The sequence below is a fragment of the Dromiciops gliroides genome, chromosome 4 (assembly GCF_019393635.1).
Source record: "Dromiciops gliroides isolate mDroGli1 chromosome 4, mDroGli1.pri, whole genome shotgun sequence".
Lineage (NCBI taxonomy): Eukaryota > Metazoa > Chordata > Mammalia > Microbiotheria > Microbiotheriidae > Dromiciops > Dromiciops gliroides.
Genome location: NC_057864.1, coordinates 93,725,449 through 93,739,614, shown reverse-complemented (window position 1 = coordinate 93,739,614; position 14,166 = coordinate 93,725,449). Strand labels below are relative to the sequence as shown.

At 37.4% G+C, this 14,166-nt stretch overlaps 1 protein-coding gene across 6 annotated transcripts in view; it reads right to left on the bottom strand.

Moving 5' to 3' along the window:
• The window catches only part of LOC122753109 (complement factor H-like), a 98,255-nt gene extending 89,166 nt beyond the window's left edge, over positions 1-9,089 (bottom strand). For 4 of the 6 annotated variants that reach the window (XM_044000226.1, XM_044000229.1, XM_044000228.1 and 1 more), the window contains exons 1-3: positions 8,943-9,089; positions 8,508-8,687; positions 5,837-6,025 (exon numbers count right to left, since the gene is read on the bottom strand). In XM_044000226.1, coding sequence (XP_043856161.1) covers positions 5,837-6,025; positions 8,508-8,687; positions 8,943-9,003 — 430 coding nt within the window. In that variant the 5' untranslated portion in view covers positions 9,004-9,089. Of the gene's footprint in view, positions 1-5,836; positions 6,026-7,112; positions 7,955-8,507; positions 8,688-8,942 lie in introns of those variants that run through there. The other 2 variants (XM_044000227.1, XM_044000231.1) reach the window with 2 other exon arrangements.
• Between the last annotated feature and the right edge of the window lie 5,077 nt (positions 9,090-14,166).

The following is a 14,166-nucleotide window of genomic DNA, read 5'->3' as shown; positions in this document are numbered from 1 at the left end:
ATATTTGAACTCAGGTCCTCCTGAATCCAGGGCTGGTGCTCTATGCACTGCTTTTTTCAAGGAAAAGTGCTTAATCAAAGTTGGCTGGGTAATTATAATACCTAAAGACATTAAGATATGAAGGTTAGGCTGGATCCCTGAGTTGCTCATCATCTATGATATGGAGATGTTTTGATATTGTAGAATGCCTTCTCTTCTACTATACTCTCAGTCCTTGGCCTATATGACATCGCAATCTTGCTCTGTCTTTGTTCTCCTCATATATATCTGGTCATTCCTTCTTAGTCTTCTGCTGCAATTCCATCTATCTTCTCCTTAAGTATTAATGTCCTCCAATGCTCTGCCCAGGCACCTCTTCTCTATTCTTTCTTAACATTCTTATTGATCTCTTGAACAATCAGTTATATGCAGATTATTCTCAAAACTACATATCCAACTTTCACCTCTCTCCTGAACTCTAGTCCCATCCCACCAACTGCCTGCTTCATATTTTGATTCAAATTTCACATCACTACTTTAGATTCAAAACAGCTACAGTTGAACTATTTCCTGAAAACTTATACATCCCCCACACTTTTCTTTTTCATTTGAAGATGCCATTCTTCTAATCATGTAAGTTCAACCTTTGACTCATCCTTTCCCTTTCCCCTTCCCCTACCTCACATGTGGAGTGGTTAGGTGCACAGTGGATAGAGCTCTGGCCCTGGAGTCAAGAGGAACTGAGTTCAAATCTTATCCCAGACATTTACTAGTTGTGCGACCCTGGGCAAGTCACTTAACCCCAATAGCCTTAAACATTTGGGGCCATTTCCAGTTGTCCTCATATATATCTTGCTACTGCACTCAGATGGATCTGGAGGAGAAAGTGAGGTTGGTTACCTTGCATAGTCCTCCCTAACTTAAATCCAATTCAGTGCAAGTCATGACCTCAGCTTGATGTCATGGTCCTCTTCAAGAATGAAGTAGAAGGGGGGCAGCTAGGTGGCGCAGTGGATTAAGCACCAGCCCTGGATTCAGGAGTACCTGAGTTCAAATCCACCCTCAGATGCTTGACACTTACTAGCTGTGTGACCCTGGGCAACTCATTTAACCTTCATTGCCCCACAGAAAGAAAGAAAGAAAGAAAGAAAGAAAGAAAGAAAGAAAGAAAGAAAGAAAGAAAGAAAGAAAGAAAGAAAGAAAGAAAGAAAAGAAAAGAATGAAGTACAAGGGGGGCATCTAGGTGGTGGAGCAGATAAAACACTGGGCATGGATTCAGGAGGATCTGAGTTCAAATCTGACCTCAGACACTGGACACTTACTAGCTCTGTGACCCTGCACAAATCACTTAACCCTCATTGCCCTGCCAAAAAAAAATATATTGAAGGACAAATAACAACCTCACATATCCAAACAATTTCTACTTCTTGTTGATTCAATTTTCATGACATTTCTTCTATCTCACCACTTTATCCTGAAACTCTCATAGTCACTACCCTAGTTCATGGCCTCAAAGCTCCTTGCCTATACTACTACAATAGCCTATTAATTGTCCTGGATACTTCTAGTATCACTTTGTCTCCAAACCATCTTCAACACAATAGCCAAATTACTGTAGCTAATTCCCAGGCCTGAGAATGTTATGTGTCCACTCAAAAAATCCAGTAGTTCCCTGTTTCTATTCAAAAAAGATACATTCTGGGCAGCTTGGTGGTACAGTAGATAAAGCACCAGCCCTGGATTCAGGGGACCTGAGTTCAAATCCAGCCTCAGGCACTTGACACTTACTAGCTGTGTGACCTTGGGCAAGTCATTTAACCCTCATTGGGCTGCAAAAAACAAAACAAAAGGATATATTCCTAATTGTAACATAAAGGTTCTCATCATCTGATTCCCACATACCTTTTAAAATATTTCATATTAGTCCCTAGTATACAATATACATTCCAGCAAAACCGGAAAAGGAGGTACTCCACACGTGGCATGCTGTGTCCCATCTTCAAGACTTTGAAGGGGCTGTTTCTCATGCCTGAAATATATTTCTTCCTCACTTTTGTCTCTTAAAATATCAAGCTTCCTTCAAAGCTCAGTTCAGTTGCTACTTCCTACATGAAATACCCAACTTGTTAGTGCTTTCTCTCATCTCATCATATATTTCCTCATCTGAGCATATAATCAATGTTTATATTCATAGGATACTATTCTCAGATTTTTTTTCTAGTGGGGTGGGGGTGGGTGGGAAGCTTTCTGTCATGCTTTCCTATAAGGATGAAATTGCAGATTGAACAAATACCAACACAAGAAATTTTTTAAAAATACATTGAGAAAGAACATAGTGGATTTAAAAACAGATTTATACATGTTTCATTATAATATTTTTAACGTTCATAGACTCATTTCTGAGTAACACATATGATATATAACTATGAGGTAATAGTAGCATTTGTTTCTTTTAAACATACCAATCCTTAAACATATAAATAGCAACTATCTAAAGAAGTTGTTAGTAAATCAGTTGTATTGCCCCTGCTCACAACATCTTTGTAAGTTCTAAATTGAAAATGCCCTCATCCTCAATTTATAAGATTCATTGGTGGGAGGGAAAAAAGGGGATGGAGGGGAGCTATAATTTTATGGCATAGTTTCCAGTGAGTAAACTACATCTTAACGATGCACATCAGCAACTGGGCTTCTGTTTCAAATCTTAACGTGTAGCTTGGGATATAGAGAATCTAAGTGCTTTTTTCAGTCACTGGAACCTATGTTTTGGCGGTTTCAACAAGTTTGGGTTTTTTGGACCAGACTTGTGATTTTACTGGTGTAGAGACTCCTATTGAGAAATTGAATGCTGATTCAATATCTCCTCTGACGTTTGTAGTCTCCCAAGGTTTTCTTGGGAGAAGAGGCTAAAAGACTTGCTGAGGCTCATGGAGCCAGTATAATTCAGAGGCAGAATTTAAAACCTAGTCAGCCTTCCATGATGATTCTATATAATAGACCATACTAATTCATAGTTATAGGGCATGTCAGAAAAAAAAATCACTAACCTTTATAGTTAGACCTTGGCTATTGCAGTCATTTTTCATCTTTTAGAATAACATAATGTCTTAAGATGTACCTACTGACTTACACTTAGGTTGTGACCTGAATTTATGCAAAGTTTCCATATAAAGGAAATCATAATTTCTTAGGCACAATGAAAAACATATAAACAAATACAATTTCAGGCCCTGGTTTCTTTTCCTTTTTTTTTTTTTTTTTTTTTTTTTGGTGAGGCAAATGGGGTTATGTGACTTACCTAGAGTCACACAGCTAGTAAGTGTTAAGTGTCTGAAGCCAGATTTGAACTCAGGTCCTCCTGAATCCAGGGCAGTGCTCTATCCACTCCTGGTTTCTCATTTTAATAAGCATATAATCATTCCCCCAAATTATGGCCTTCTAGAATTAACACTTTCATCAGCCACTGACCTGGCTCAGGCTCTCATTACTTTTTTCTAGACAATTGCTCCTAAATTGGTCTTTGTGCCTCAAGTGCTTTCTCATTTTGATTCTTCCTCCACAAGCTGCCAAAGTAGTTTTCCTAAAGTACAAGTTTAACTACATCCATCTAATACATAACCTCCAGTGGCTCCCTATCACTTCCAAGATCAAGTGTAAACTTCTGTTTGCCCTTCAAAGCTCTTCCCAGTAGGAACTGTTAAGGACTAAAATTCTAGCTAGTCTGTCTAAAATATCTAATGATTGGTCGCCAATAAATTATAAGCTTTAGCAAGAGTTAGGCTTTTATAATTTTTTTTTTTTTTTTTTGCGGGGCAATGGGGGTTAAGTGACTTGCCCAGGGTCACACCACTAGCAAGTGTCAAGTGTCTGAGGCCGGATTTGAACCCAGGTACTCCTGAATCCAGAGCCGGTACTTTATCCACTGCACCACCTAGCTGCCCCAAGAGTTAGACTTTTAAGCATTTATTAAGGAGAATAAGAATTTGGTAAAGAGAGAGAGAAAGGCCTACATTCATCTATCTATTAAAGGGAGAGTGCATTTCTAGCTCCCTTCTCTGCCAGAGTCTCCAAGAAAGAGAGAGTCAGAGCACCAGGCTCCCCTCTTCTTCCATCCACAAGCAAATGTCACTTCCTGATGTCAAAGAAAAGACTCCTGGTCTTGCCCTCAAAGACCTTCACTTCATGGCGGAGCTTTTCTATAGTAAGTCTCCAGCAGGTGGCATCATTCCAATCATTATAGAACCAAACCTAACTTACCTTTCCAGCCAGGCTACATATCGCTCCCTTTCATGCACATGGGGTGCAGCCAAATTCGTCTTTTTACTGAACCTTATACACAATAAGCCATTCTCTGTCTCCATCTCTTTGCACTTTTTGTCCTAAATGGCTTGACATTCCCTCCTGACCTCTGCCTCATAAGAACTCCAAGTTTTCTTCAAGGTTAAGTTCAAACGACACTTTCTTTTTTTCTTCTTTTTTTTGGTGGGGCAATGGGGGTTAAGTGACTTGCCCAGGGTCACACAGCTAGTAGATGCCAAGTGTCTGAGGCTGGATCTGAACTCAGGTCCTCCTTAATCCAGGGCCAGTGTTTTATCCACTGTGTCATCTAGCTGCCCCCCTCAAGTGACACTTTCAATAAGCCTTTCCATCTCCTAGCACTTTTCCTATTCAAAATCACCTTTTATCTTTTTTGGAGAGCATTTATCTCTATATGTACATGTCCCCTAATAGATTATAACCTCTTTGAGGGAAGTTATTATTTCACGTTTGACTTTGAATCCCCAGCTCTTATATTTTTGTATCAACTATCACACCATACCACAATAGACAGTAGTGCAAGAAGACTTAGAAGTTTCATCACATGGTATAGGATAGCCCACATACCAAACTTCCACTATTTCTTCCCAGGTTGTGTCTCTTTGATACAACCTCCCTCCCATTAGTTCCCATGTTTGCTGTGAGGATTTAGCTGTTTATCCACAGTATCTTTTAGCAACTAGTCATAGTATTTGTGTGTGTGTGTGTGCTAGAAAAACACAGAATATATCTCTCTCTTCTACATGAGAATCTTTCAAATATCAGAATACAGCAACCACATCCTTCTTTGGTTCATACTTCTATGAGCTAAAGACATTCATATCCTTCAAGTGTTGTTTTTTTTGACATAATTTGAATATTCTCCAGCATCCTACTCACTCTCCTTTGAATAGACACTCACTTTTCACTAGCCCTTTAAAAATGTGGTGATCAGAACTAATCACAATATTTGGAATTCAATCTTCCTGGCAAAGTCCCTTGTCACTACCTTGATCTGGGTACTACTAAACTTGTTTAATATTGCAATATTTTTTCCTATAATATAGCATAGCATTGAATTACAACCAAAACATAGTTTAGTATAATTTAGTAAGTCTATTTAAACACGTTACTTAATTTCTGTAAAAAAGATCACAGTTTATGTGTCAATTCCTTTGATCTGAATCCAGTATACAGTGCAATGAACTAGTCAGAGTCAAAATGAGCTAGCTTCAAATCCTGCCTTAAATGTCTACTAGCTGTTTGGCCTTGGACAAGGCACTTGATCTCTCTGTGTTGAGTTTCCTCATCTGTAAAAGAGGGACATTGGACTCAGTCTATATAGTTCTTTTCATCTCTGAATCTTCTATCCCTAAAGGTTCCTGTAATCTTTAAATATCTGACTGAATGGAAGATTAACAAACTGCCAGAAAACACACTTATCTTTCCTATATGACCTACCTATTTTTGTATCTCTTATCTTACTTTTGTCTTTTCTACCTTTTGAATATTTTCATTTAACAACCATTTCTAACACACATCTACAAAATTGAACATTTACCTAAGATACAGGTTGGGAAATTCATGTGCCCATCCACACATGTCCTCACACTTGGCTTTGTAAGGGTGTATCCATCAGCACAAGAAAATTCCAGGCTTTGATTATGTAGGATTATGACTCCTTGACTTTGGCCATTGGACAGAACTAGCTTTTTCTCTTCTAGCTGTTGCCTTGTGATAGTACATGGCACTAAAAGAAAAGAAAAAAAGACCAAAAACATGAAAAATGGGTTGCATTTCCTTAGAAACCTTAAAGTTGGCCCATATTACAGAAGTGATGTAGAGAAAGAGCTTTCCTTGGTTCCCACCCCCACATTTCATCTGAATTCATGGGAGGAAATTGTCTAAAGAAATTTCCACAAAATCTAAGAATGTGGAAATTTGAATGAATCTTAGATATGATTTAGCAGAATCCTCATAGTCTAAAGAAAAGTAAACCAAGGTCCTAAATGTTAGGTGACTTTCCTCACATTATAGTTAATAAATGGGACATTCAGGATTTACCTCTACATGTAAGATTAGCCTCTGGACAAGAGTTGTTGATTATCATTCTACACAGAAATGATAAAATAAAAACTCTGCAGTTAATATTCTATTAATATGGAATTTGTAATAATTTTCCTGAACACAATGGGCTTATTTATCCACTGTAGTAGAACATTTTTCAAGGATAATAGGATGAAAATATTGAAAGGAAATGTTAATGTACTTGAAAGTCTACAGTTGTGTTACACTAACCTCATGAGTTTTTCTCTATCAAAGTGTTTCCCTGCCAGGTTACTATAAGTGTGTGCCCCTCCACCGTAGCTTTTGAGTGTTTTACTGGAAGAGTATGATCTGGGCTTAGAAGAATAAACATACCATATTCTGTTATCAATATATTTAATAATATTTAATGCATTTTATTTACATGTCTTTGCACCTTTGTTATATAAATGGTTGTTATATTTAAGATTCCAATGTGCCATTATTATGAATGAATGGCTACTTCTATAAGTGCCACACACAATGTGAATGTATTGCTTTATGAGTGACTGGTTTGTAAAAAGAAAACACATTGGGTGGGGGCTCAAGAGGTAGAATGCCAAGTAGGGAAAATGTATCCACTTCTCCTCAAGAGAGTGACTCCTTCGACATAGAGAGTGTTTAAATGGAATCAAATGGTGGTCTATCTCTGACGTTTCCCCAATATCAGTTTGGTAATGTGCTATAGCAGTGGTCTAATCACTAAATAGAATATTGCCAACAACTATACAACATAGAACTTGGGGCCTTACCTCAATCTTCTGGATGCACTCTGGACTTTTCTCTAGCATGCCTCAGATACTTCTTTTTCTTAAGAACTCATTATAATCCTGGGATTCACAAATAAGAAGTAGCTTCTGCCCTTGAGCACCCCTCTGATTGGATGAATCCTTCTCAAATCTTCATTCAAGGAGAGTTACCAGTCCTGTCATGTCTTCATTTCTCTCTCAATTGTACTCTGAACTTCTTCTACTTTGCCCACTGGCTGGGTACCTTTATCATATACCACAAGCCTTCAGCTTCCCTTTATGTATTATCTTCCTGCAGTGGACTGTGAACTCATTATGTTCAGGGACTATCTTTCTTTATACTCTTGTTTGCATTCCTTGTGTTTAGAAATTTATCAGATATATATCAAGTTTGTAATAAATGTAAAAAATGCGTAAAAAACCCAACACTTCTTACAAGATTTGGCTTGACCCACCAAGCTATTCTTTTTTTTTTTTTTTTGGTGAGGGAATTGGGGTTAAGTGACTTGCCCAGGGTCACATAGCCAGTAAGTGTTAAATGTCTCTGGCCAAGTTTGAACTCAGGTCCTCTTGAATCCAGGGCAGGTGCTCTATCCACTGTGCCACCTAGCTGCCATCCCCCACCAAGCTATTCTAATATTAATAGGTATGAGTTCCCAGAGACAGATCATTCTGAGTCCTAGTATGTAACCCTGCTGAGAAGAAATATACTTCACTTCCTCATGACTCTTGTTCTTAAGCCCCTATCTAATGTGTTATGTATCCACACTGTATGCAATATTTATACAACTAGTCATTAAAAGTAATGACACATTTAGATATTGAATATTAACCACTGATTAATCAAAAAGCAAAAGATTGTATTATATTATATATGTACTAGGATATATATTATGTGAGTATATATATACACTATATTATACAAAATGATATTGTAGATAATAAAAATAAAAATGTAACTCACTGTTAATGGAACTCAGTACAAAACAAAGAATTCATTCTAAACTGCAAGATTTATAATATGAAGAGAAAATTAGAGGTCATGTAAAGTCACTGTTTAAGAATTTCCTCCTATATAAAACAGAGCTGCAACTCAATTGCATGATATCCAAATTGACATGATATTTTTTTCAGTGTTATCTGGCCCAACATGCTAGAAAATATGGTAGATTTCCATTTCAAACCCATGGCATTTTGTTACAATGGAAATATTATTGCTAGGTAAAAAATGGAGACACAATCACATTTATGTTTATATACAATGGAACTTTGTTCACGCTACTAAAATTTTCACTGCAGTTTCTTTCCTGCATATTTTCTCAAAGTATGGGCTAAAGTGTGATCCTTCATTAACTTAACAAACCTCAAAAAGTGAAATCAGTGAAAAATAAATCTTACTACCAGAACATTTTGGCGGAGGTGTCCAGTTCTTCTCGTGACATTCTATCCATTCAGAACCCACTGGGGTAGTGCCAGGAGAGCACTGATACCATACTCTGTCACCTTCATGATATTCTGTTTTGCCGTCATTTACTCTCTGTCCAAAGTCAATGTTAGGTGGCTCTTCACATTTTAAAACTAAAGAAAAGATGTAAAATATATATTTATTCCAAGGGGATTATGATACAAAGAAATTTAAAAAAATATTTAAATTGACTTTTGTAACACTATGCCTAAATGTCTTTTATTCTTTGGTTTATGTAAGAATATAGAGACCAAAACAGAGTAAGATGTAAATGAACCCATGAAACAGTATAGTTAACTAATTTCCACACAAGCCCAGGGTACCTAGTGATTCTAAGAAATGAACATTCTGTTCTATTTTTAACCTACCTTGTCCTACAGTGTAGGAAGACCATAGGATAAAAGTGATCATGAAATGGTGCATCATCATAGTGCTTCCCAAGTGCAAATGACCAAGGTATTTGTGGGTATTTTGCTTTGGCTCCTGTTTTCATTAGCCTTTTTCCAGTCTAGTGTTGTGTTTTGTTTCATATCGTCAGGGAAGTTCATCATCCTCTCTTTGTAAACATCAAAGTTCACAGAGTCTTATGCAAAATCAGTCAGCAAAATCTTATCAAGTGTTTTCCTGTAATTTCCTGCATTTATTACAGGATTTTTGATTTGGGGAAACCATTTAGTGAACAGAAAGTAGAGTAGCTCAGAAAATTTTTGTATATATAGCTGATGTCCACTGACATACAGCTGTGATAGTTCTGACCACCCCAAATTTGCATTCAATTTTGCAAAGAACTTGAGATATATTATCTCTATTGATCTTCCCAGAAATCCTTTGAAGTAGCTATTAATATTATTCTAATTTTGTAGATGAGGAAATTAAGGTTGGAGGAAGTTACTTGTGACCCCACCTAATACCATTCCATATCCTCTTCCCTTTCACTGCCAAACTTTTTGAAAATGTTGTGCACATAAAACATTTCTCCTTCCAACTATGAGACCCAGAGAGGCACATTTTACCCACTTTTGGCAGAGAGAGGATACCATTCCTCTGGTGGTCTTCTGCCCTCAAAATTCTTTCTCCCTCAAAACCTTCCTACAAAAGAGGGTGCCCCTTTACATTCATTGAGGATTCCTTGGAAGACCACTCCCCCTTTCCAAGTCACTGTCAGACATATAGATCCTGGTCCCCTTTTGGTTCTATATTTAAGTCTGTCTTATTCTTGGGCAACCTAGGACCCCATATCAGGGGAACATCTTGTTCCAGGAGTCCCTCAAATCTTGAAAAATACTTGAATGCCTCAGAACTACTAACTGAGGTAGGAACTTTTCAAGATTATATTAAATTCTGATGGGTCAAGAATGCCCCTACTATTCCAATCCCTGATATTATGATACATTTTTATTGATATCTCTATAGGCTGATGATCAGTCATCTTCTTTTATACCTCATGTTTTAAAGTCAGAAAGTTCAGGAATATGTGTCAATAACATAATGGGTAGAATGCTACCTGCCATCATGCCCAAAATGCTTTTTCATGTGAACAGTCATATTTTTCCCAGAATGCCAATGGAATCATCCAAAACTCCTGGTTAAATTTCAGGAGTTGATCTATCAATAGGGGAGACCCATAGGTAAAGGTTGAATCCACTAATAAGGGCCTCTGACTACGAAGTGGGTTCTAATTGCTCCTGACATATAGGGGTCATATGGAATGGGGAAATGTGGGGGTAGAGTAAGACCACCAAACTAGGTAAATTTCAGTTTAGGAATCATTCTATAATTTTATTTCTTCTTCTCCAGCCCTCACAGGACATTTTGTTGGTACTTAATATATCAAGTTTTCTATTTTTACTAATTGATTAACTACAAACTTTTAATATTAAATAGCAATACAACTATGCTTATTTAGTAATTCTTTTCGTTTACATAATTTCAATGAAAAAAGAGTATAACTTCTGAGTCTATCCCACAAATTAAAGTATTCACTGTTGTATTCTTGTTGCTATTGTGGAAATATTTTTGAATTGACTAGGCCTAATTTTGGGGGACTAATCTGACTGGAGGACTAAACTGGGGACTTTTTACTATTTGGCTATCTGACTTTGTTAATTTAATGCGGGCCATTTGTAAAGTTCTACCACACTGCTCCACTCCCAAATTGATAAACTAAAGATTAAAAAGGCTCTTAACTAAATAACCAAAGCAGAGTTTATTTATGAGATACTATTTCAAATTAGGAATACAGGGAAATAAAGTACAACCTGACTGCTTTCTTGCAGTCTCTTTCTTGCAGTCTCTTTCCACTGCGTCTCTTTCTCACCCGCTGAACTTCTTGAATACAATAAGGGCCTTAGCCACCTCCTGTCTCCAGATGTCATTCCAAGTAATTATCAGATTTTGTCTAGCGTTTGAGTTGCATGGTGGTCTTCTCTATTCTGTCTCAAATCTCTTTCTTCTATGAAGAGGCACCTAGTTGGTTCTGTAGAACCCAGTTCAAATGTAGCCTCAGACAGTATCTCTGTGACTCTTAGGTAGTTCATTTAACCTGTGTTGACTCAGTTTCCTCCAGTGTAAAATTAGGATAATGATAACACCTACTTCATATGCTTGTAGTGAGAAACAAATGAAATTATATTTGGAAAATGCTTTGCACACAGTAGATGCTCAATGAATCCTTATTCCCTTCCCCCCTCTTGTGCCAAACTGCATTACATTCTCTTTCCTAAATGCATCCTGCATTTTTGAAATTAGTTGCTTTTGCTCATGTGGAACGCATAGGCCTGAAATGCCATTTTCCCTATCTTAACCTATTGAATCCTTGTCCATCTTTTCAGTCAATAAATCAACTGAACCATCAGCATTGAGAAAACACAGTCAGCACTGTCTTAAGGGCTAGATACAATTCCATTGTTATTTCCTCACAGAAACCCACAGTTTGACAGAGAGAAAGAAGGGACTTTGTAAATAATTCAGTCCAGTCCATGACAGGTTTCTTACAACAAGGAAACTTAATTCTTGAAAGGCTGTTACTTGCCTAAAGTTACACAGCCCAACAAATAGAGGAAAAGGGGTTTAAATCCATGTTTTTTGTCTTCAAATCTAGCCCTTTGCCCACTATACCACACTTTGTACACATGAAGTGGTGATCTCTGATGTAAATGGCAAATCATGCTCTGAAGCCTCACATTATACTTTGTTTTATATCTCCTCAATATGGTTATCCTATCTTACTGTTTATCAAAGTTGTCCATATATGTGCCCTTTTCCTTATTATCCTATCAATTCATGGGTGGCAGAAACTGTCTAAACATTAAGGCTAAATAAACCTTTTGTCTCTTGATGCCTTACCAAACTGCTCTGAATATAATTGGTTCTTATAAGTATTTGTAAAATTTGATTCGATGAACTTTAAGGCCCCATTAACACTTTGCTTGGACTTTTACAATAGATTCTTCCAATATTTACTTTTTTCCCTATGCTTTCCTTTTTCCAATCCATTGTGTGAAAATAATGGGTTTTGAGGGAGGCCAGAGGGCTCCCAACTTGAGGAAGCCTAGCCTCATTTTTTTAAGGCCTACCCAAAATAGGTCAAGTTGGACCTTGGACTGTGAATACAGACAATAGAGATTAAAACTACACCTACCTGAAAGCCTTTCCCCTCAGAGGGTCTGTCCTCTGGTTTCTGACCTCAGCAGGTACTGCTCATGGACCACCCTCAGGTCCAATAAACCAATAGATTTTTTGTTTTGCTTTGTTTTGTTTTAGTGAGGCAATTGGGGTTAAGTGACTTGCCCAGGGTTACATAGCTATTAAGTGTTAAGTGTCTGAGCCCGGATTTGAACTCAGGTACTCCTGACTCCAGGGCCAGTGCTCTATCCACAGTGCCACCTAGCTGCCCCAAATCAATAGATTTGAATAATGCTAGGCAATTAGCTTTGAGCAGTGTGTAGGGGCAACCTCACCTCCAGACCACAGGGAGCTTATGCAGTCTTGGCCTGGGATGCTTTCTAGAAGAGGCAGGATGGGGCTTACTCTCTCTCTCTCCAATCTATCATAATTATATAGGACTTTTGAACTTTTTGAGCCACGTGCTCTCTCTTCACTAATATTTAATATGCTTTAATAAATGCTTAATGCCCCAAACAGGTGCTATAGCCTCTAATTTCTAAGTAACACTATATTAGAAATCCCAGCTAAATTCCCTAAAACTTGGGACAGAAATTGGCACCCCCATAAAATTTCAAACAACATACCATCTTTCAGAAAACTGACAAATAATTTTGGTTGCTTCACATTGACTACAGTATAAAACACACTCTTTTTATAGTCTCTTCACAGTCAGGCTTCAATCTTCTCTGTTTTAATTAATTTCCTCCTGTTTCCCATCATTTAATTTGATTCAATTCCTCCAAGAACCACTTGTTAAGCACTTCCTATATAAGTTAGTGAGTCATTTATTTAATGCTTACTACGTGCCAGACACTGTTCTAGGGATACAAAGAAAATCAAAAACAGGTCCCTACCCTCAAACATTTCACCTTCTATTGGGAGAGACGCCATGAAAATGCATGTATGTATGTGTATGTGTGTATGTGTGTATGTATGCATGAACATAAATGTACATATACCCATATCCATACTTAAACCTATACATCTATATCTGTATCTGTATCTATATGTAGCATCTCTGTTATATCCATCTCAATCTCTAACCTCTATCTCTATCTCTCTATCTCTCTATGTATATACATATTTATCTATGTATATATGTTTGTATTTATGTATGTAACTATCCATCTAAATAGAAGCTCAGCAGCAGCCCAAGTGCAGCCCTGCCTTTATTCACACAGACCAGCACAGGAAGGGGAAGAGAGGTGGCAGGTCTCAGCCTAGGCCTCTCTTTTGGTTTTCTTATTGATATGGTCAATTTTGCTTATAGTTTTCCTAATACTAAATCAATCCTGCATTCCTAGTATAAATGCCACCTGGTCATAGTATATGAGTCTGGTGATATATTGCTCTAATCTCTCTGCTAGCATTTCATTTACAATTTTTGCATCAATATTCCCTAGGGAAATTGGTCTATAGTTTTCTTTCTCTCTTTTACCTCTTCCTGTTTAGGTATCACACCATATTTGTGTCATAAAAGGAATTTGGTAGAACTCTGCCTCTTTTTCCAAATAGTTCATATAGTATTGGAATTAACTGTTCTGTAAATGTTTGGAAGCACTCCCTTGTTTACCCATCTGGTCGTGGAATTTTTTCTTAGGGAGTTCATTGATGGTTTATTCACTTTTGTTTTTTACTATGGGCTTATTTAAGTATCCTATTTGCTCTCTTTCAATCTGGGCAATTTTAGCAAATGTTCATAGATTTCGATTGGATTGTCAGATTTATTGACATCTAAGTAAGCCAAATATTTCCCTATGTTTGCTTTTTTAGAAGGGATTTTTTTTGGGGGGGTTTATTTGTTTGTTTGTTTTGTGTGAGGCAATGAGGGTTAAGTGACTTGCCCAGGGTCACACAGCTAGTAAGTGTCAAGTGTCTGAGGCTGGATTTGAACTCGGGTCCTTCTGAATCTAGGGCCAGTGCTCT